This window comes from Planococcus citri, chromosome 4 (assembly GCF_950023065.1).
Source record: "Planococcus citri chromosome 4, ihPlaCitr1.1, whole genome shotgun sequence".
In the NCBI taxonomy this organism is placed as follows: Eukaryota; Metazoa; Arthropoda; class Insecta; order Hemiptera; family Pseudococcidae; genus Planococcus; species Planococcus citri.
Window position 1 is genome coordinate 56,092,189 of NC_088680.1, and position 24,061 is coordinate 56,116,249.

At 31.4% G+C, this 24,061-nt stretch overlaps 1 protein-coding gene across 7 annotated transcripts in view; it reads right to left on the bottom strand.

Moving 5' to 3' along the window:
• Positions 1-24,061, bottom strand: part of Mctp (multiple C2 domain and transmembrane region protein) — an 87,737-nt gene that overhangs the window by 30,431 nt on the left and 33,245 nt on the right. For 2 of the 7 annotated variants that reach the window (XM_065363960.1, XM_065363959.1), the window contains exon 2: positions 1,048-1,298. In XM_065363960.1, the coding sequence (XP_065220032.1) occupies positions 1,048-1,298 (251 nt within the window). Of the gene's footprint in view, positions 1-1,034; positions 1,299-23,357; positions 23,731-24,061 lie in introns of those variants that run through there. The other 5 variants (XM_065363962.1, XM_065363963.1, XM_065363961.1 and 2 more) reach the window with 4 other exon arrangements.

The window sequence follows — 24,061 nt, forward strand, 5'->3', positions numbered from 1 at the left end:
TTTCTGCGCTGTGGGCTCAGTGCTGCAGCATTTATTTTTCCTTTCAAGCTAGCTTTAAGGTACAGTAGGTAATTCTCTTGCAGCTTAACATTTCTACGTAGGTTAACTTGCAAAACCGCATACATAAACCGACCTAATTACAGTGGGTATGAAGATGAGAAGCTAGGCAAGATGCAAAAATACTTAATCCGGGTCTATTCTATGAATGAATAAACCACTACGTTTAAATAATATTACAAAGTTTTAAACCAGCCGGTATAATAATATGTAATTTTTAGTTAGCGATAAAAATGCTGTTGGCGACAGAAAAGGTGTTTTTCCAGCCGAGGGAATAATGAAAAATTAATTTTTTGAAAACGTGCGAAAAGTTGAAAAAAAAGGTCGGTGGAGATGTAATCTTATCGTAATGAGTTGACTATCGCGTAAAATAAAAACGTGCAATAAACGAGGTCATTTTTGTTGAAAGGGTTATAGGCCTATTGCATGAAAATAACCGGGAATATTATTTATTATAAAATCAACAATGAACAATTAGATCAATCGAATAAAAGAGACCTAAATTTCAAATGAGAAAAATATACGATTCAGGGATAATAGAAATCTACAAATCACACAACATTTTCATAATTTTTCAATATTTTTCAAAATAGTGATAAGGGCAGAAGAAAGCCCTAAAAAGTCGTACTCAAAAAATAACTGAATATTCAAACTCTGTGCCCTCGAATTGATATTATCGTCAATTCCATCCCTAAAATTCAGCCTTGACCTCATCAACTTGAAATGAATGCAGCTGAGGAAAGTTCAAAACCCCAAAAACTCCAATTAAAGGAATTTCTTGCTCAAAAAAATTCATCTCAGAGGTAAACCTAGGTAAACCTAGGTAAACCTTCCTTATAAGCATAGGTAATGCAAGTCGACAGAACCGAATTCATTACCACATGGTGTCTATCTGCATCTCTGGCACTTGCATTTCAAAACAAGATAGTACCATCGGGCGATTGTAACCTGAAAATAAGATCAAAAGAAACGATTACCTCCGCCTCTAACCTTGAGGGAGGCGAAGAATGCTTGCGTTTTTTGAATAACGGTAGCGTGACGACTCGGCGATTCTTGTTGCAGGACTACGTTAGCACTTTCATTCGACGTTGACGCTTGTTGATTGGTGAACTTGGCAGTATCTCCTCGATGCCTCAATTCGGAAGCTGATTTTGATAAATGGCGTTTCCCCAATTTGCTTTTTAATAACTGGTGCGTTTCTTTTAACGATTTTGATGAAACGTGACTACGGAATTTCGCCGCTGTAAACAAATAAACAAAACGGAATGTTTAGATTCTATGCAGAAGTATTTACTACACAAGTACAGATCATATATTTTTTACTCTGTTGCTGGTTGGATGGGTGCCAGAAAAACATGCTTATTGCTTATATGCGGTTAAGCAGACTGTAATAATTATTCTCTCTATGAGTGAATGACCAATTTATCTTCGAATTTAGTTTTAATTTCCTGCTAATTGGATATATTGTTTACCAACAGACGAAAAAATACTACTTTTTTCAATTTTCAAAAGGCTTATATACCTACACAGTTCGACAGATGTGTTTATAGTTAGCTTTGTTCCCACATGCATGTTTTGTGAGCGGGTACGTTAATGGTTTTGAAAAAAGTAAGCCTGATTGATACATTTGAGGTACCTATTGACTGCAGTAATTAACTTGTCAGTGTTTTTTTTTTTTTAAATTTAAACGTTTATTTTCAAAACCTGTCAACTAAAGCTCTGCTATAATTTTATGGAGTTTTTTCTCAGAAAATTTAGATCCAAAAAATGCACATTTTTTCACTCGCGTCAAAAGGTCATTCTCAAATCGTGATGCTAGCAGTGAAAATAAGTACATACATTTCAAATTCAAATTAATTTTCAACTCCCTCCCAGAAAATTGCTGCGTTCATCCTTTACATCATCGACACTGATTTCGTCATTATGAAGATATTTTTTAGTCAACTTTTACATTTTACCACCATTTAAGTACTTAGGTATTTATAAAAAATTGTCATCTTCAAATTTTTGTTGTTTATGCACAATAAACCAACACTGATATTGTCTCATTATTTTAAAATCAGTTTTCCCCAATTTTTATTCCATACCTAATTTTCATTTTTTACTTATCGATCAATTTTCATTATTTTAATGTAGATTTAGAAATGTTCTCTGTGTATTTACAACAATTCCACGTTATTTGGACGATACCACGCATTAATTTTTATTAATTCATTATGACGATTTTTCCATAAATGTTGCTATAGGTAGGTGGGTACTTTTCTAGCAAATGTGAGTTGATTTTTCCATTTATTTTATTAATAATTTTTCATGAACTTTATTTCAATAAAAAATTATTTTTCATTCAATTTTTAATAATTTATGACGATTTTTCCATGAATCTTGCTAGATGTAGGTAGGTACTTACTTTCCCAGAAAATGTGAGTTGATTTTTCCATTTACTTCATTAACAACTTTTCATGACCTCTATTTCAATAAAAAATAATTTTTCATTAAATTTTTATTACTTAATTGATGACGATTTTTCCATGAATTTTGCTAGGTACTTTTCTAGCAAACGTGAGTTGATTTTTTCATTTATTGACAATTTTTCATCAACTTTATTTCAATAAAAAATTATATTTATTCGTTTTTCCCGCAAATTTTTCCCAGTTTTGAGTGGGTTTCCCAACATTGAATATCATCTACGAGTAAGTATTTATTTTTTACGTAGGTACATAATATTTTAAAATTATTGCCACAGATTTTGATGACACCTCACAAATTAGGACAACTTCAGTAAATCTGTCGATATGTATTTTTTTTGCCATCTTTAGGTACGGCATTTTATGAAATTCCAGAGTCTTTTATCAGTTTCTTCATTTATTTCAAAAGAAATTTTTTCATTTTTTCCCCTCTTGATTTAAATAATTCTGTTCATTTGCTTGAAAATTTTAAAATGTCTAAATCCGGTGGGAAAATTGAAGTCTAAGTCAAAGTGCCAAGATTTTCCCAATGATGCCTGATGTGATAATTGATGGCTGTTCAGATTTTGAGATTTTGAGATTTCAAGGGTGTAATAATTTAACAATTAAAAACACCCCTCCCCCCAATTAGATTTCAGATTTCAAATTTTGAGAATTGAGATTTGGAAATTTAAGATTTTGGAATTTCGAGATTTAAGATTTTGAGATTTCGAGTTTTGGAAATTTAAGGTTTTGAGATTTGATATTTCGAGATTTAAGATTTTGAGATTTCAGATTTCAGATTTTGAAACGTTTTTTTTTTTTTTTTTTTTTTTTTTAGATTTCTTCAGATTTTTAGATTTTGAGATTTCAGATTTTGAAATGTCGTTTTTTTAGATTTCAGATTTGAGATTTTGAGATATCAAAATTTCCAGATTTCTGATTTCAAATTTCAGATTTTGAGACTTCGAGATTTCAGATTTCAGATTTTCAGATTTTCAGATTTTAGATTTTATTGAGATTTCAGATTTCAGATTTCAGATTTTGATATTTAAGATTTTGAGATTTCAGTTTTTGAGATTTTGAGATATCAGATTTCGAGATTTCTGATTTCAGATGTCAGATTTCAGATTTTAGATTTTCAGATTTTCAGATTTTAGATTTTATTGAGATTTCAGATTTCAGATTTTGGGATATCAGAGTTTCAGATTTCTGATTTCAGATTTCAGACTTTGAGATTGAGATGTTCAGATTTCAGATTTCAGACTTCGAAATTGAGATTTTTAGATTTTCAGATTTGAGATGGCTGCAGATGGCTGATGGCTAGTTTCTGATATCTGATTTCTGATTTCAGATGGCTGATGGCCGGTTTCTGATTTCTGATTTCAGATTTAAGATTTAAGATTTTGATATTTAAGATATTGAGATTTCAGATTTTGGAATGTTATTTTTTTTAAATTTCAGATTTTGAGATTTTGAGACATCAGATTTTCAGATTACTGATTTCAGATTTCAGATTTTTAGATTTTTAGATTTTCAGATTTTCAGATTTTAGATTTTTAGATTTGGAGATTTCAGATTTTGAAATGTCGTTTTTTTAGATTTCAGATTTGAGATTTTGAGGTATCAAAATTTCCCGATTTCTGATTTCAAATTTTACAGATTTTGAGATTTCAGATTTTGTAATGTTTTTTTAGATTTCAGATTTTCAGATTTTAGATTTTATTGAGATTTTAGACAAGTCAAGCCATTTTATTTTTAAAGTGCTTGCAACACAATAATATTTTGGTTTTAAAAGCACGTTTTCAGATTTCGAATTTCGAATTTCTGATTTCAGATTTTCAGATTTTCAGATTTTAGATTTTATTGAGATTTCAGATTTCAGATTTCAGATTTTGATATTTAAGATTTTGAGATATCAGATTTTGAGATTTCTGATTTCTGATTTCAGATTTCAGATTTCAGATTTCAGACTTCGAGATTGAGATGTTCAGATTTCAGACTTCGAGATTGAGATTTTTAGATTTTCAGATTTCAGATGGCTGATGGCCGGTTTCTGATTTCTGATTTCAGATTTCAGATTTCAGATTTCAGATTTTGATATTTAAGATTTTGAGATTTGAGATTTTGGAATGTCATTTTTTTAAAATTTCAGATGTTGAGATTTTGAGACATCAGATTTTCAGATTTCTGATGTCTGATTTCAGATGTCTTATTTTGGGATATCAGAGTTTCAGATTTCTGATTTCAGATTTCAGACTTCGAGATTGAGATTTTTAGATTTTCAGATTGGCTGCAGATGGCTGATATGGCTAATTTCTGATATCTGATTTCTGATTTCAGATGGCTGATGGCCGGTTTCTGATTTCTGATTTCAGATTTTGAGATTTCAGATGGCTGCAGGTTGACCTTAGGACCACAGACACTGAAAATGGTAAAATTCAAAAATATTTTTTTCTTGGTTTTTCCAACACTTTGTTTACACAGTATTTTTTTCTCTTTCTTCCTTTCCTTCTTTATTCATTTATTTATTTCGTTCGTCATGTCATTACCGAATAAAACACTAAAATTTTCCATCATGACTTTTTCCACGTCACATGTCTACGTATCCATTATACCTACTTCTGTGCTTTCGACGATACAAAAAACAACCGCAAGAAAACAGGTGCATTCACGGTAGACGATTCCCATTATCTTTTTATGCGACATACAACGTATAAAAACAGCGTAAAGCAGATATAAGTACAAGTCTCCCAACTGTATAGTCAAGACGACATTATTTCAGTGTTAAAAAAAAGTCTAAATCGATTAAAAATTGTGGAAACCAACTACGTGCATAATTATATTTTCTCAAATTTTCAAAATAGGTACTTACATCTAAGCAATGTGATTTGGACTTATATGTTCAGCACAATGCTCACTTTTATTTTCAATCAAACGAGCATTTTTTAAAACCAACAATTTTATTTGGTATAACAAATCGATAAACAGGAGTTGGAGTTTTCGTTTTTATAAAAAAGTGAGATTGCTCGTATATGTACCTGTGTAGACGTACATATAGAGGCAGAGAGGTACATATCGACCTGCATTAAGACTGATTCGTCTTCATTGAGTTTTCATTTCAATACGAAGCCATACATTAACCCTAACACTTGTTATAGGTAGTCTAGACATCGATCTTACTCAATAGTTTTCGAGAAATTTTCCCTAAACTTGACATTTTTTTGTTACACCAAGAGTATTATACCTACACTTTGTATTTACTCGCGTATATATCGAACGAATACCATTGCGTGACCACGTCGCGTGTTATTTTTCCACCAACTTCCACACAACATTAACCTATTACTAATGAACTCCACACCCACTGCACCATGTGTAGCAGCAATGTTTTTTTTCCTCAACCATCGACCAAGTGCAATAACCTTTTGAAAATCACAATTTATATAGAAGGGATGCGGTCTTTATCTAGATTCATAAAACCATATTGCGCAGATACTTATTAAACCTATACAACGTCGTTTCCATAAAAAACGATCACTTAATAAATTGTTAAAACAATGTACATATAAGTTAGGTTTACCCGAATTACAAATTTAAAAATTTTTCCCTATACTCGTACGTGTCTTGAGCTTCTCATTTCACTTGTTAGGCTTTGCAAACATGCAACCAGTGAAGTACTAGTGGGTAATTATATACTACGAAAGGGTAAACTTTCCCTTTCGTTTCATTGAAAAAAGAACTCGTGTTTTTATATCTTAATATCTGTCAGTTTTGAGTAGACGAACCATGGAATTATTTTGAATTTAATGTCGTTTAATTTATCACTCCCGAATATTCGCGTAGGTAGGTAATTTGATAAAATGAAATAAAAACTTTAAAGAGTGAAGGATAAAATTAAATTATGAAATGACTTTCAAGTAGGTAAGTATACCAACTTCCTGCTGGCAAATGTAGAAAAATTTGCATATTTTCGATCAAATTCAGACAGAAGGATGGAAATTATGTGGTATAGCCATTTATATTTTGGGTAACTTTCCAAATTAAGTTAATAAAATTTTATCAAATCTACCACAAAAGTTTATCTTATATTTGCAGTAGATATAGGTATATAAATATTCGTCAATTAATAATAAAGGGTTTCACATCAAATATTGTAAGCACCTTTTTAAATATTGATTTTATTCTGAAAAACAATGTGGAAGTTTTATAGAGACTAATTTTTTCACTGTGTCATCAAAATATAAGCTCTTCATTAGCATTTCGCCAACTTGTGAAAGGGTAGATCGAGTGACGGTATTGTTGATTAGAGTGCTTTCTGTAATAATTAGGTATCTCAATCTTATTATCACTAATTCAGTTACGTAAGAGAAACATTCCTCGCACAGAAATTCGGTAGGTAGGTATTATAATTCGAGTTCTCGTATGCCTATTACATAATGATTGATGATTCTTTATTTACCATGTTATATTCCCAATTAGAAATGATTAAAATTTCAAAAATATAGAAATTTTGATTTATTGTACAAAAAAAATAGAAAATTATAAAATTATTAATTTGTGAAAAAATATTAGAAATTAAAATAAAAATTGACCAAATTATAAAATAAATTAAAATGGAAATATTAAAAATGCTAAAAAGTAAAAATATGTACCAAGAAAATCAGTAAAAATTTACTAAAATAATTTAAATAAAAAATTATAATTAAAACTTACAGATCGAATAGATTCCTCACTGCTCCAATGGACAAGAGATGAACAAATTCTCGAAAAAATGATAGTAAAAATGAAAAATTTAAATATTTACGAAAAGAATTAAATAAATTCACGAAAACTTGAATATAAACCTTAAAATGTTGAAAATTAAATGAATTTGCGATTTCTTTAAATATTAATGAAAACTCACAAAAAGAAGAACTTGGAATTACACACGAAAATTCGAAAATGAACTGTGTTTTAACAAGAAATTAGTTAACACTCGAAAATCCGAAAATGAACTGATGAAAAATTGGAAATGAACTGTGCTTTAACAAGAATTAGTACACACTTGAAAATTTGAAAATGAACTGACCAAAAGTCCCTCCTTTACTTGTATTTATATAAAAATTGGCAAAATTAGACAATACAAATAAGAGGGAGACTCTGGGCACCTGGATGACCATCTTGTCTTTTGGGTCATTTTCAATAGTCAATTAATGGGTTCCAATAGCTATTGAAAATGGCCCACAAGACAAGAGATTTTAAACATAATTTTCATTCAGTTTAAAAGGGGTTTGTTGACTTTTACGAGTCTCTTTTCAAATTTTTCCGTTAGGCATAAATTTTACTTTAGAAAATCACGATCATCTGCTAAACATTAAAAAATTTGCGGAAGTATCTCTTTATTATAAGATTTTACTGCTTTTTGAGTTTATTATTTTTGATCAGAAATAATTGTTCGTGTGCCAGTAGAAATAAATAGCTCCGCTTGTTTCCCCCTTTGAAATTAACTTCTAAGTAATTTTATTGCCTCGTAAAAGTCAATTATTTAACATTTAGTTTGAATGAAATTTTGCTAAAAGCTGGATTTAGACAATGTAGGCTCATCCAGAGGGTTTGGGGCAGGTGTTCATATAACAGTAAAAGAACAGGGGTGATTTGGTTCCTATTTAAAGGTAGGTAACCAATATTTCGTAATGTTGCGAAATACTGGAGACCAGACTATTCCGCAACATTATGAAATCCCTGGAAATAAGACTAGAATTTGGTGGTATATTACAACCACATAGTATGTATGATTCATTACCACAATAACTTTACCTAATTTAAGGTGGTGAATCAGAATAACATGAAAACGAACAGTGAAGAAATTTTGACTCGATATTCTCCTTAAATAAGTATTTTTCTTTTTTTGTGTGGATGAATAACTTTTAAAATTAACCTTCTCACAGAGTTGCCTATTTTTTTTGGCAAATCAAGCTATTGAAAAGAGGAAGGAGGAAAAGGGCAACTAATCGTTCGCCAAAATGGGTAAACACTGATTTTTTTTAGACTGAAGAAGTTTAATTAAAGGACTTGGCAGGATATGGGTCGATTTTAAACTTTGTTAATTTGAAGATGTCAAGCAAAAAGTGTTAATGAATCATTTGCAAAGACCTACGTATTGAAAATTCGAGCTCTAGAAATTTGCAAGATTTTCTCATCTTCCAGTTCCAAAAATCGTTTTTTTTTCCAACTTAGAAAATAATAGGTACATTGCAAATTATTAAAAATTAATTCAAAATTTCAAAATTTTTGTTCTTTAATTTTCAATTTAAGTTTGAACTTTTTAGAGAAAAGAGGAGGTCAATAAATTTCGAGCTTTTTGAAGTTTTTTCAGTGTGAAAAAAAGTACATTAAAGATTACCTATTTTTTTAGAGAATTTAATTAGGATATTTTTGCTTCAAAGCATTTTGAATTTGATTCATAATCATGATTTTCAAACTTTTAAAGTTCGAACTTTTGCATGGAGCAGAAAAGGCATAAATTTTGATTCAAAGAACTAAACATTTTATTATTACACACTTTTTTTTTGGAATCCTTTCGTCACGGCTTTCCCAACTAGACTAGTTGTAACTTTTTGAAAAACGTTTAAAATTGAACATCCTAGAAATAAAATTGTCTACTCATTTCTATTTTTATTTCGAAGCTTGATAATCATTTGATTCCCATGAACGCAAAACGACAATTAAACAAGTAGGTACCTATATCATTTGTTACATTCCTAACCATCGAGTAAGCGTTAGGTACCTATGTATTTATTGGAATAAAATTAATCAACCTAATTGTCACCGATGCCTCACACGTCAAATAATCGGTAATACATGAATAACCAACAACATCTAAAACTGGCAAAACACCATCACCCGCATTTGTGCAAATAATACCAACCTATGTCTAAATTGAGGACACGTCCATAGGATGTAAGAACACGTGAAATCGCAAAATATGTACGGTTATCGTTAATCATCGATCGTGGAATAATTATTTACTCGAGAAAAAAATGAAAAAAAAAATATTGCGGTAAGATCAGAATCGTCTGGCCAAATTCTTCACCTTCTTCGCGATATTTTATGGCAAATATAAGTGCGTACCCAATACCCATGTTAAAGCATGCATAATTAATTTCACCTCCGAACGAAGCGTAGAACTGTTTTGTTATGGTCAATCTCATACATTTGAAAATTCTAAGAACATACCAACTTAATTGAGTGAAAAATTACCTAGAAATCACATAAGGAAGTATTTTTTTCAGCGTGCAATTCCTTTTTTTAACATACCTACTTGTACCATATAGGTAGGTCAAAAAACAGCTCGAGTTCGACTATAATGGTACTCGATATGTCATCGTAGAAAAATAAACCTTTTTTGGAAGACGGTAGGTATCCTTTACTTTCGTGTATCGAACCGCTATGATTTATACGATACACTTTTCTCACAAATTTTACCTAATGGAAAGGAAATTTTATTGTATTGACTTTCCAAGATGGATAGACGCATACTTCTCTTCCTTTCGCAAAAAAATATCCAGGCTATATAGACGACGAGTATAACCTACATTATTGTTGCTACGAGTTGGTGAATAAGGTACCTACTATAAAGGTCGCCCAAAATTTGTCCAGCGGCAGGATGAGGATGAAAATGTGTGACTTACTAGCAGAAGGAAAGCGTTATCACTTTATTTTATCGTAGTTGTATCGTTCACGTTCTCGTTGGTAAAAGGATGAGAACAAATTACATCTGTGGTTTATTTTCAAGATTGCTCGAACTCTATGAGTACCTAGGTATTATTTTTAGAGGTGTTGAGTTTTTGTCACGGTCGGGTGAGACATTCTAGTGTAGTGTTGATAGACGTACTATTTTACCTTCTTTCAACCACAATAGGTACATTAATTAGTGATTTTCAAAATGGCATATTTACTTCTGAATTTCTTTGCTTCATTATCAACCCAGTGTTAACTCGTCTTCTTTTTTTCTCATCTCTTATTAGGTACCTACCTACCTACTAACTACTACCTACTTAGTTCGTTTTTGCACGTTTTGCATAAGTAATATCAAATATGTAAAACACTATAAAACTAGGATAATAATTTAAATACGAGATATGGATGTCCCGTTACAGAATAGCCTCTCTGTTTCAAGTAGGTAATTCTAAAAAATTTCTCAAAAAAAAATTCTAAAAAAATCCTTTGTTCAAAAATATTTATAAAAACTTTTGTGAGTAAAATTCAAAAAATTTCTGAACTAAACCAACCGGCATGAATCGAAATATACATATAAAATACATCTCCATTTAAAGTTTCGAGAGCTAAAAAGTATGTTTTTCGATTTTTGGCGAATTTAAAAAATTCAAAATTTAACCAAATTGACCTACGTGCGCCCAAATTGATTCAATAAGAATTTCGAACAGTTTTGAGCTTGTTCTGCAGCCCCCAGCAGATTTCAAAAATTTAGAATTTCTGAAAAGTACACCCTATGAAGTCGTAAAGCTAAAAAATACTATACCCCAACTTCAACATGCTAATTCGATTGGAGGTGATTGCCCTTCTGGAGCCTTTAGCTACAATATTTTGGAAATTTTAGGTTTTAAAAAAGTGCAATAAAAAACAGGTACCTACTCAAAATTTCACCAAATTGACGTAGAAAGCTAAAATTTGATATGTCTTATATTTCTGACCCACCCCTCTTATCGCTCCATGAATCGATTGGAAACGATTTTGAACAGTTTTGAACAGTTCTGCAGCCCCCAGCAGGTTTTTGAAAGATGAAATGATTGATTTTTACCTATAACGAAACAGGAAAACTGAAATCTACTTCACTTTTCCATTGTTAACATGCTGAATCGATTGAAGGAGTTTTCTTGGCATTCTTGAGCCTCATCCTGCAACCATGTTTTGGAAATTACAGATTTTTAAAAGTTTCCGACTACTTATTATAATCCAGTGGGGAAATTATACCCGTGGTTCTGAATCAGCAGAACCAATTTACGAAAAAAAAGTGTGTAATTGATCAAGAAGATCACCGACGAGTACTAATCATATTTATGCACGCCAAAGTTGATTTAAATACTTGATTTTTTCGCATGTTTAGATCAAATTTGATTTTTAAAAACTCACCAAAAATAAAAAAACCGGACTTCGGATAGTAACTTCTTGGGTGGTGAGGAATTGTTTCATGTTTTTTTGATTTGATTTTGTCTGGTTCAAAAATATGTTCACCACGTGGGATAGGACCACCCTTTTCAGATTATCCAGAAGGCTCGATGCATTGTTAAATGTGAATGCTTCAGGGTTGACAATTTTTATATGTAACTATCAAAAAATTGTTTCATACTGTACCAATTATTACCAAAACATCAAAAAAGAACCTGCTTATCTGCTTATACTTAATATTTTTCAACCCTTTTTCGAAAATGGGGCAATTTTCAGTTGTTGAATTTGATTTATTTTTGTGTTCCTATTTGTATGTATTTAAGGATACTTACATTTTGGATTCTATCAAAATTCCTTAATTTTGAACTTTTTTGACAAAAAGGAAGAAGACAGAGAAAATGAGAGAAAGCAAAGAAACTATATAGTATTGAATAGAAAAAAAAAACAAATTTTCAACACGTATTTTTTAAAGTTTTTTGCTCATTCTTTGGTCCTACTGAAAAAAAAAAATTGTTAGCAAGTACATACTAGGTATACTTACATAATACCTATTTCGAAATTTCAACGAAAAATTTATTGATGCAATTATATTTTGTCAATCATAAAATAATTTTAAATTTTTGGTCAACACAATTTTTCGTTTTTTCATTTTCTATTTTGTTTTTTGTATGAATTAAATGCACCCAAGTAGGTGTTATGGTCAGGGTCTCACTTAAGGATCTATTGCACCCCCTGTCGATCCTCTGGGGCAACATTTTTCTTGTAGGGGTAGTCCTAAGGAACATTTCTAGCCGTTGTTCTACAAAAATTGGCCCTATACTTACAAAATGGCAGCCATTTTGATTGACAGGTCACCCGAAATCACAGATTTTGCGTTCCAACATAGGACTTACACAAATAGTAGATCGAAAGAAGAGGCAGTAATTCATCATCCGACAAAATTTCAAGTGCTAAAGTGCCTTTTTCGATTATAGGTGAATTTTTAAAAATCAAATTTGGGTCAAAAATGAGGGGAAAAAATCAAAATTCTACCAAATTGACCTAGAAAGCTAAAATTTGGAATATACCTTATTTTTGACCAGCCAAATCGATTGGAAACAGTTTCAACCCGTTTTGAGTAGTTCTGGAGCCTCCAGCAGAATCTTAAACCTTGAAATTCCCACAAAATTTCATCAAATGGAGTTTGAAAGCCGAAATTTATTCTGCAAACTAATTTCAATACGCTACGAAGTCGACTGAAGGTGGATTTCAAGGCGTTTTGGAGCCTCCAGCGTTTTTTTGAAAATTTCTGGAGCTTCCAGCAGAGGCTTTCCAACTCCATTTGATAAAATTTTGTGGGAATTCAAATTTCAAAAATTTGCTGGAGGCCCCAGAACTACTCAAAACGGTTTTAAACAGTTTCCAATCGATTTGGCACGTCAAAAATAGGGTATATCCCAAATTTCAACTTTCTAGGTCAATTTGGTAAAATTTTGATTTTTTCCCCTCATTTTTGGCCTAAAAATTTAATTTTAAAATATTCACCAAAAATCGAAAAAGGCACTTGAAATTAGGTAATTTTACAAAAGTAAATTCGAGTAGCACTTTCCTTTATCAGTTTGACTCTGCCTCATCAGAAAAGTGTTTTTATAGGTAATTATGCCCGTGTAGATAAGTATATTTAAATCAGATTTCAAAGAATATTTCTGAAAAATTTCGGTTACTGTCGTATTTGTTGTTCATTAAGCTGCTTTTATAAAATGTTGAAATTTTTTTCTATAGGTAACGAAACTGATCAGAGTAAATTTTCGGGTTCGAGTTGAATTTACGAATACCTATTCACGAGCCTATCTACGTATCATTATAGTAACAAGTTGATGATAGAATTTTGCATCATACACCTACCTATACTCAAACTATAATAATTCTCAAATTAGAGGGATTAGTAGCGTGCCAATGGTAAATAAACGGCAAAAGAAGACACTATACGCGTACATAATTTCTGATTCGGTTGAAAAAAGAAGCTTTTCACGACACACAGTTGACTTCGTAATATATTTACAAAGAGTATAACTACCTAAGTAGATCCCTAATTACTTATTACAAGTTGCACGCGAGTGTTGAAAAAATAATTTTATTCCATGATCTACAGTACCTATAGGTATGTGAGTACCTATATTTTGCTGTTTTAAATTTTAGATAATTTGCACGTCCAATTCAGGAGGAAACACGAGCACACGAGTACCTCATCTACCTATCAGATAGGTATTTATAATACACCTACATGTACATACAATTACATATCCTACGTACGTAGAATACTCATACAAGGGTGAGTTATTTTGCCCTTTAAAACAGAACCCTGTTTTCTCATAAATATTTCGAACGTGTCGCGAGGATTTGAGAAACACACTGCGATATATTAACCCAATCGGTACCTGCGTTATTCGTAAACAAATTCGCGTTTTAAGCGTAGATTTAAATCGTCGTCGACTACGACGACGACGACGACGACGACGATGCGTCAACATGAAAGAATATTTCTCTTTATGGTGTACATTTTATGGTGAGAATCATTAATCACAATGAATTGAAACGCGTGCATTCGGTAGATTAGTATAGTACGACACCACGTTCCTCCTTATTTCTTTACCATATTAATATGGAGCTTCGTATACTACATACGTATACATACATTCTAACATATGTACATAAAATAGCACGTTGCTATCTAGTACGAGTATGTGTACCTCTACCTATCTATAATTAAGTCGAATGGAGTGACTGATACATTTGAAATTGCAGAGTCATTGAACGCAAAAAAGCACTTACTGATTACTGAAAACCTATACATAGATAAGGTCTACGTACGATTTCTAATTCTCAATCTTTCAATAAATTATCAACCATTTGAACCAGGCAGACATTCGTTGGTAGGAAATTTGTTTTTAAATCAACATTATGGCCACCTTGTGTTTGTTTAAAATCACGTGCTCGTGGTGGAAAAAACTCGATCTTGCACCTGGACCAGAGAATCCCATTTCTCGATGGCCATGAAATGGAACTACTCATATTGCGTTTGTCTTTGTATGCTTCTTCGAATTGTTGTAGGTGGCCAGATCAAAGAGGAGACGAGACACGAGACGAACAAAATGCAGACACTCGAACCAACTAAACAGGGTTTCCTAAAATTTCACGAGGAAGACTTCTCCGCACAATGTTGAAAATGTTGAAATATAAACTCAGCACACCTCGGGATTAATTAATCGTAATGAAAAGCCAAGAACTGCGAGATGTTTTTAATATACCTACCCTTTAGTTTCGGCAGCAGTCATTATATCAAATGCCATTGAAAATTTTAATTAACTCTGATGGAAATTCTCGTCGTAAGATTGTTACCATAATTAGGCTTAATTTACGTCCGTATGTTAACTTGTCGCGCCGATTTACAGGATTAATTTTTCACTCGATTAGTCGGTTAATTAATAAAATTCCAAAAAAGTTGTCAAGTTTACTTATTATAAACACTTTGTGTAAGTATTTATTATTTTGAAGCGACGTTAAAATTGATTTTTATACACTCGGCCAAGTCTTTCTATTTGTATAAAGACGAGCGTCACTTGCGTTTTCGGTTTTCTTTGACGTCAAATAACCTACACCCTCTCTCTCTGTGCTTTGAGGAAAACACAAAATTTATTTTAAAATATTCTCAAATTAAAGGTAATAAAAACTATGCGAACGTATACTTACTACTAAAATAAAACCGTAAAAAATTTGAATAAAAATTTTATATCTTCTTTTTACCATTATTTTCTTTTCTTAGAAAATGAGGAAAAAAATTGCCTTAAGTATAAATAAATTTACAAAATGATACACTGTCACGATGAGGCTATAAAACGTCCATAGAGATAAATTTCATCTCATCGTCAAGAGCTAGCGTATCGCGAAAAGTCGACAATTTCGATTTTAAATTATGGTTTTTCAAATCACAAGATAACTATAGAATTATTATATGAAAGCTTACAATATTGTTGAATTTTATAGTATACCGAGAGTGAAGTACTTTTAAATTATGTAGGTACTATTATTCGTTATTCTGCGAATGAAAAAAATCAACGTGAGTTTCCCTTCCAAGGAAAAGCTTTGAAATTGTACGAATGTTCGAGTTTTTTGAGGCGATAGGTAAAATTGACAGTTTGATAATAATAATTGATTTTCAATTTTAAATTCTTTTGTGAATTGAAATATACTTATTTATTAATTTCAATCTTTACCACTTCCCTTTTCAAAGAACCTGTCTTCAGGGTAGAGTGTTTTTTTTCAATATTTTCCCCTCTCTATATCCTCCTTTGCTCAGAAATGTGCTTTCGACACCAGGAAGTGTTTTTAATAAACCATAAGCAAAGATACTATTAATTTTTTTTTTCAAAATAAGTTTTGGTGTGAAAATATCTTCGTATAAAGAAGATGGAGCCCAAACTTCCAAACGAAGCTGGATAGGAAAATCATGAAAAAATATTCAAAATTTCAACAAGTTCATTTCTCGAGTTTCAGGAAATTTTCGAAAGCTATTTTCGAGCTAAAGATGAATAATAGAATCAAAATTTCTCCCATTTGAACTGAAAAATACTGAATTTTATTACCCCATTTAAAAGAGTCCTAAAATTGATGGGAAGCGATTTCCAGCTGCAGTTTTGAGCAGAGGTGAAGTCTGCAGCAGATATTTGAAAATTGAAATCTCATTAAATTTTACCCAATTAAATTGACTTGTGATTATTTGAAGCAGTTTTTGAGTTTTTAGTAAACTCCTGAAAATATTATAAAACGACCCATACTAAAATTTGGCACTTATTAAACGTTGGTAGGTATTTGTTGCATTTTCTCAATTTTTTCAATTTATTTTGTTATAGTACCCTAAAGTTTTCTACATAAATATATCGAAACCCAGAAAACTCAGAAACCTGCTGGAAACTTCAGAGTAGCTGGAAACCATCACCAGTCGATTTTAAAAATTGAAAATTATGAGTAAATTGATTTTTAAATTTTGATATGTACTTATTTCATGAACCAAATTTGAATTTTCAAAACTTTTTCGAGATTCGTAAAATGAAATTTAGCCCTTGAAATGCCATTTATTGAGTGTTTTTGGATGCTTTCTTCTCTTTCCTCGTCCTCGACCTTAAATTTTTTGTCTGCCAAAATCAGTCTCTCGTCAGAAAACAAAATTTCATGCTTATTTTCCTGAAATTTCAAAGCATAAAGTTTCACTGAAAAATCAAATTACATTGAGAATGAGTAACCTCCAACTTTTAATCAAATATGTAGCCTAACCTACTAGAAAATTAGCAAATTAAAAAAAAAATTAAGCTTAAAAATAATTTGCATAAATGAAATGGTTTTTTTACTTTCGTAGAAAACAAAAAAAAATTTAAAAATTTCACTTTGATGTTTCAATGCTTGTTTATAAAACTACCTATTTAAAAGTTTCGAGACCCATTCAACACAGGATTTGTTTGTGGATAGATTTAGGTAGGTAGATTAATCTGGGAACGGAAGGACCGAAGGTTGCGAAGAGTAAAGGATTTCGTACAGATGGTTACACTTCCTAAACAGCTTTTGATCGAGTTCAAAGAACAAATCACATCATTACGACTTTTTTAGTCCACAAAAACACCATCCGGAACTTATTGGTCGAATGCATGGAACTGTTAAACCGGAATTTCTAGGGTACAAGAAGATGAAGAAGGAATTACTGAAACTTTACGCTGGATAGGTAGGGTCTAGAGTACCTAGTACCTACCTGTACCTACGTAAGTAGAGGTACATTGCATTTGTAGGTGCCAGGCTACTAATTCATGTTCGTTAACTCTTCGGATAAGTATCTCGACACCATTTACTTCAAAATTAGATACGGTAACATGAAACTTTAAGTAGGTAGCCGATCGAATACACTCAAACATACAAAACCCTCGATTCAATAAATTATAATTATTTGTTTTTTTTTATATGTGTGTTTCGAAGCCACGTGACGTGTATGTAGTTGAGATTGCGTGATACGTGATCAGTTTCATAAAAATCTCGACCGACCGCGATATAAAAAATTACAAATTCGGAGAGTTTATCGAGCCAAACTGGGCCAGTGAGTAACATCTGAAGGGAATCGATTTTCCGATTGTTTTCACAAAGCCAACAAAAATATTTCATGTGCTATTAAATTCCCTTTCTGTATAACGATACGATAATAGTGAGCACAGTGTGTTACATTATATAGGTATAGCTACATACAGTGTAGGCGATATAGCACAACATAGGAATGCACAAAGACAATAAATTTGCTTATACGCGACCTTTGTTTAACTCGTTCATGTTGTGAGAATAACGTACACAAAACACAATACACATGTGCAACACTTCTTCGGTGTCATTTTTCAGAAAATTATCAACGGTTCATTTCGTCGCGCATTCAGACTCTCTCTCTCTCTCTCTCTCTCTCTCAGAGCAACCGTAACTTTTGAGTAAGAAAATTACAAAGCGAAGGAGGTGTTCTTTTGTGAGAGGTTTGTGAGTATATGAATTATGTCCCATGTGTGTATGAACATCCGAGTATCTGACAGATGATTTGATACAATGATGGTAGGAAATGGAGCAATTTGCTATTTAATTAACAAATCAACCGTGCATGTATAATAATACTAGAATGTCATTTTAGCTACTTACCAATTCGTACTATGTACTAAGTACCTTGAGTATCATTGATGAAGAGGCGTTGGCAGCCCACATCTAATCCAATCCTACAGAGATAATTTTTTTTTTTTTTTTTGAAGAAAAAATTGCATAATTAATTGCCAAATTTTTAAATACGATGATCTTTTTTTTACCAATTGAAAATAATAATTTCTTGTTTCTCCAAGATCTACCAAATAGATACACCTGCCATTGATCATCATATAAATATTTTTTTAGAGGAAATAGTTAGTTTTTATATGTACTTTTTTAACGCTTTAATGCTTAACTAGTTGACAATCGTAAGTCATTCCATAAATATTTAAACAGAATATGAATCAGAATCACTACAATGAAGTTTGCTTTTTTGAAATGTATTATTATAGAAGATCAAATAAACAAAGTAGGCAAGCGAATAATATGCCAAGTAAGTGACAATCGATCTTGATATACCTAATAGCCTGAAACGATTTCAAAATTGTATTCCTGTTAATCTTAACATCAAAGTGATACAAAGTAGTAAAAATTTCAAAACATCAAAGTTCGAAGGCGTTTTAAAATTACAACTATGCTTACTCTTGAAAGATGAGCCAATTTCATTGTAAGCTAAATAAATTTCGAAATCAGTAATATGATACCAATTGAACAATTTTGTACAAATTTTATAACTTAAAATACACAAGCATGAAAATGTAACAAATTCGCCAACTTAATTCCCCTTCATTCCCTTTTCTTCATAGCAAAAAAAAAAAAAAAAAAAAAAAAAAAAAAAATACATAGGTAGGTAGGTACAAAAATAATTTACTTAACATTTAAAACTATATCATGCATTCAAAATCTTATGGTTTTTTTTTCAATTTTCACAAACGAAATCGGAAGTTTAACGAATTGGTTTATAGTTAAACAGTTTCAAATAGAATGAGATATTAACTTATTTTCGATTTTTAGGGCTTCAGAGAACACTTTCCATTTTTCAAGAGATTATATAGAGGTTTATATTGTACCTACTGCTTGCACGTGACCATACAAATATTTCCTAATTTTTTTCTCGATATGTAAAAACTAGTTTTGATGGATTAATCAATCAATCAGTCTTGGATTAACGATTATTAAACGATTATTTTTTATAAATTTTCAATAATCGTTTGTTGATAGATTAAGTAGACAATGTCTTTATTTGAATAATCGATGAATTGAGAAAATACATTTTTCAAAAACTTTACCTCATGGTAAGGAACCAGGTGTACCCAAAGTAGTATTTGTTATTGCCTCAATTTCCAAGTTTAATTTAAAGAAGTTGAATTTTCCATGCAATTGAGTTGTGTAATTTTTCTTCGAAATATTTCAAGTGAAAAACATGATTGCTAACCTTACTTACTCCTCTGTTGGAAAGTTTTAAAATTTACAATTCTGTATCTCGACATTTTTATTTTTGTGTGATACTTCTGATTTTTCCAATAATTGACTTTTGCAATGAAATTTGAAGAAATATTGAAGTTTTCCTCCACAAATAGGTAATCGGTTCAAGTTTAAATTTTCAAATTTTGTTTAAAATAAGTAGGTGCAAAAAAAATGCATCCTAGAAAAAATGAATCACGCTCTACTGATGAAAAATTTTCAAATTTTGTTTAAAATAAGGGAGTAGGTAAGTAGTTATATCTAAAAAAAAAAAAAATGCATCCTAGAAAAAATGAATCACGCTCTACTGATGAAAAATTTTACTCTGCACAATTTTCTTCTTCGTTCTTAATTTTTCTAGGACTCTTGTTTTTTTTTAAATTATTTTTTTTTCGGGAAAGTTTTGATTTTTTAAATTTTTCTATACCAAAAACTAATTTTCAGAGAAAACTGGAAATATAACAAAAGGCATTGGCATTTGTTTAGATTTACGGATTGATCATCTCCCCCCCCCGCCGGTTTTTAAGGAGGAGAGAATTGAATTTTCAGTAAAAAAGACCGTCGAAAGCTAATGCGAGCTGGGGACAAAATATATTGTTTGGCCTCATCACTAAAGAGGAACAAGAAACTAGCAGGTTTTTTCCTAAGGGGACGATTGGTGGTGTTGATTGGAAGTTTTCCAACTCATATGGGAGAATAAAATGAAATTATTTTATGTAGTATTTTAAAAAGAGACATAAAAACAATGTTTTTTTATGCGAGAAGTTTATTCTTTGTCTTTTGAAATTTTAGAATTTTGAATGGTGTTTTTTTTAGGAAGGTGGGCAAATTTTGAAAGGGAAGGGGAATCATGGAGCAAATTAAGTGAAGGCAAGAACTTTCAAAAATTCGTACTTCGAGAAGCGTAAAAACGATGTTCATCATGTAAGAAGTTTGTTTTTTGGGTTCAAAACTTCGTAATTTGAATTGAATTTTTTTTCTTTTTAGAGATTTCAATTTTAAAAAAGGAAACAGAATAGACCCGAGCGATCGAGGTCAAAAACTTTTAAAAATTTGTCTTTCGAGTGGTATGAACAAACACGATGTCTTTTTTATAAGAAGTTTATTGTTTTGCTTTGAAATTTTAGAAGTTCTTTATCACTGGCGTCGCTAACCGGTGTGCCCGGTGTGCACGGGCACACCTGTTCATTCTCCAAAAAAAAAAAATTCAAATCAGTTACTTGGGCATAAAAAAAGTTTGAACTTGCAATTTGGTTTGTTAAATGGTTGTACTGATTCTTTCACGCGGATTCTTAGTTTATTACATCAAAGAAGGATGAGATGATAATCGAAGGAAGGGCAAAACAACAATCAAAACAAAATCAATAGATGTGTTCTTTTTACACGGATTTTGGCAGCTTTTCGAGAATCTGGATTTTGGTAGATTTATAAATCCACAAGAATCTGCTTGGGTAGCAGCTTTTGAAAATGGATTTTGGATTTTACATAGGAAAAGAAGACTTGAGGTTTTCAAATATTGGTGAAAGTACTCTCAGAAATGTTTAAAAAAACATCCAAAATCCAGATTCTCGAAAATCTGTCAAAATCCGTGTAAAAAAAAAACACATCTAATGGTAATAAACTGATCAGAATCCATACTGTGCATAAGAATGACAAAATCAGAGACAAGAGACTGCGCAGGAACAAACCCTTACATCATTTTTAAAAAAAGTAACATTTTTGGGTCAAAATGAAAATTTTGGTGGGGGGGGGGTGGAAATTTTACAACTTGGTTTCATAATTTTGAAAATTGGCACACCTGTTCAGATTGTCTAGCGACGCCACTTGAAGTTGGATGAAGGTTTTAAAAATTTGTGTTTCAAGAAATAAAAAAACAATTTGAAAATTTGTGTTTCAAGAAATAAAAAAACAATGTTTTTTATTCATCACAGGCCCCTCGACGACGTAGGTATTAACAACATTTAGACCTAGACTTGAAAAATACCTAAGAAAATTTTTCATTTATTTTTTTTTGTGTGCAGAATAGCAGAAATGTGTTATTTTTTACGTGTAATCGTAATATTTTAGAAACAGAAGAGAAAAATTTACAAAAAAAATTAGTAATAACTTGCGAATTGGTTATTTAAGTTCATTGATCGTTGTTCGTAAATTATACTAAATGAGTAGCTAGCTACCTATAGTTTGATTCGCAAAAATATTTTTAGACACCTATTTAGTTTTTTTAGTTTTTTTTTTTTTAACCTAAAGAAAAGAATCAAAGTGAAAAATTGTTCCACACGATCTTTTTGAATAAAAATACTTATGGGAAGTATTATATAATGATGGGACCAAATTCTAAACGTCACTTTTTGATTTTTATTGTTTTTTTTTTTTTTTTTTGTTTTTCTGATAAGTAGATATTTTACTAATTTTACTCTACCAAAGTGCACAATATTCTAAGAAAAGCAATTAATCTCAACCTGTACTAAATCACGTATACTTTGATGAAAAAAAAATGGTACCTACCTAATCTTTATTAGCCACTGTTTGAGCTGTATTAGTAATTCCTACATATTTTTTCTATGATTAGTCGAACCATAATATACCTTTTCTACTCGGAAATGAAATAGATAGTTGCTTCGTCATTAGTTTGTGGTATTTGATGACATTCCCTCGTGATAGTGAGGCAATGAAGGATCTCGATGATCCCGTTATTAGAAAAATATGAGTAAGTGATCATCGGAAAAATTGTTACCAAGGGTCAAGATTGTCAATTATAAATGAGGTATTGCTCCACATTGAATCCCTAATCACTAATTTGAAAACAAAAAATGCTAATATGAACAAACCATCGTCGAGAACAACTAGCATCGCATTTCGCTTTGCAGCGTTTTCGTTCCAAGTACGGTTTTGGCGGGAAAAATAATAAGGATTCAAATTATAATAAGTTAATTTAATACACTTCTACTTGTTACTAATCTCAAATTTACATCTTCGCGATATCCTCTTATAATAAGTATCTCATCTCTTCGCACAACAAAATACACCCGGAATACAAAACTATCATCAAAACTTAACTCCAAATACGACATTCAAAAGCTCTAGACCCTTGAAAATGTACACACAAATAGGTTGAGAGGTACCCAACATTGTTAACTAAATCCTCATGTAGATAGGATATAGTAAGTATAGGTACCTCTTGTAACACGTGATGAGCATCACAATGATCCGCCATAGTAATTCAGTTTTCAAAAGAAATAATTCTCAAGCAACTTCAGCAAAAGAAAATCCCCATTACTGAATATCTCCACGTAATAGGAATTTTTCGAACCAGATGTACGTATCTCATTTAACCACTTATATTCTAAGCTAGGTATATGAAAGTAAACTTAACGTAATTGCAGGTTAGTTAGACCCAATTCTAAAAACAGGTACCTACTTACAATGTAGTTAGGTTCATAAGTATTTTTATGACTAACCAAATCGTAAAAATTCCAGTATAATTGGATTATCGAAGTAGGTACCTATTTTAAAGAAAACGAAGAAACTAGAATGATAAAATAATTGCAACTTAACAAACTGTTAGTAATTGAATTTGGTTACTACCTTAGAACATGCTACACTTGAAGAGTAAAATGGTAGGTACCTATTCCTTTCGATGATTTTTTAAGATCACTTGAACTGAACACGAGTGTCGAGTATGGAGGTATTTATTCGAACACTATATTAAATAACACTGCACCATAAGGTATTATTTTTAAACAACCAGGCACCACGAAGTCGAAACTGGATTATAACCAATAATTGAATTAGACACAGAGCCTGTCGTTAGTGATAAAATGCACTAATAATATTATAATTAACACCTCGAAATATTGATTACACAGTGATACCACTATACTTATATAAAAACGAAATTTAAAATGAACCGAACGAACACATCGAAACTAACATGCTGCACTAAACCGAAAACAACTATGTACTGAAAGTATTTCTGTTTGATATTACGTCGGGTCATGTTTTTGTTACCTAGTGGAAGGGAGATGTATCTCGCAGCCGGAGCTTGTGTGCGTAATTTACCATTACTCATCATTCATCTCCACAACCACATCCGATAAATATTTGTTTTCAATTCAATTCAGTAGCATGGGGACACAGAATCACTGCTGCGACCGTTTTCACAAAGTGTGAAGATACAGATTGAAATGTATTTACATTATTCTAGTGGCGAATAAATAACAAAGGGTAGACCTTTAAAAAGGCAGACTGAACTAGGTATTGTACCTATATGTATTTCAGATTACCTTAAC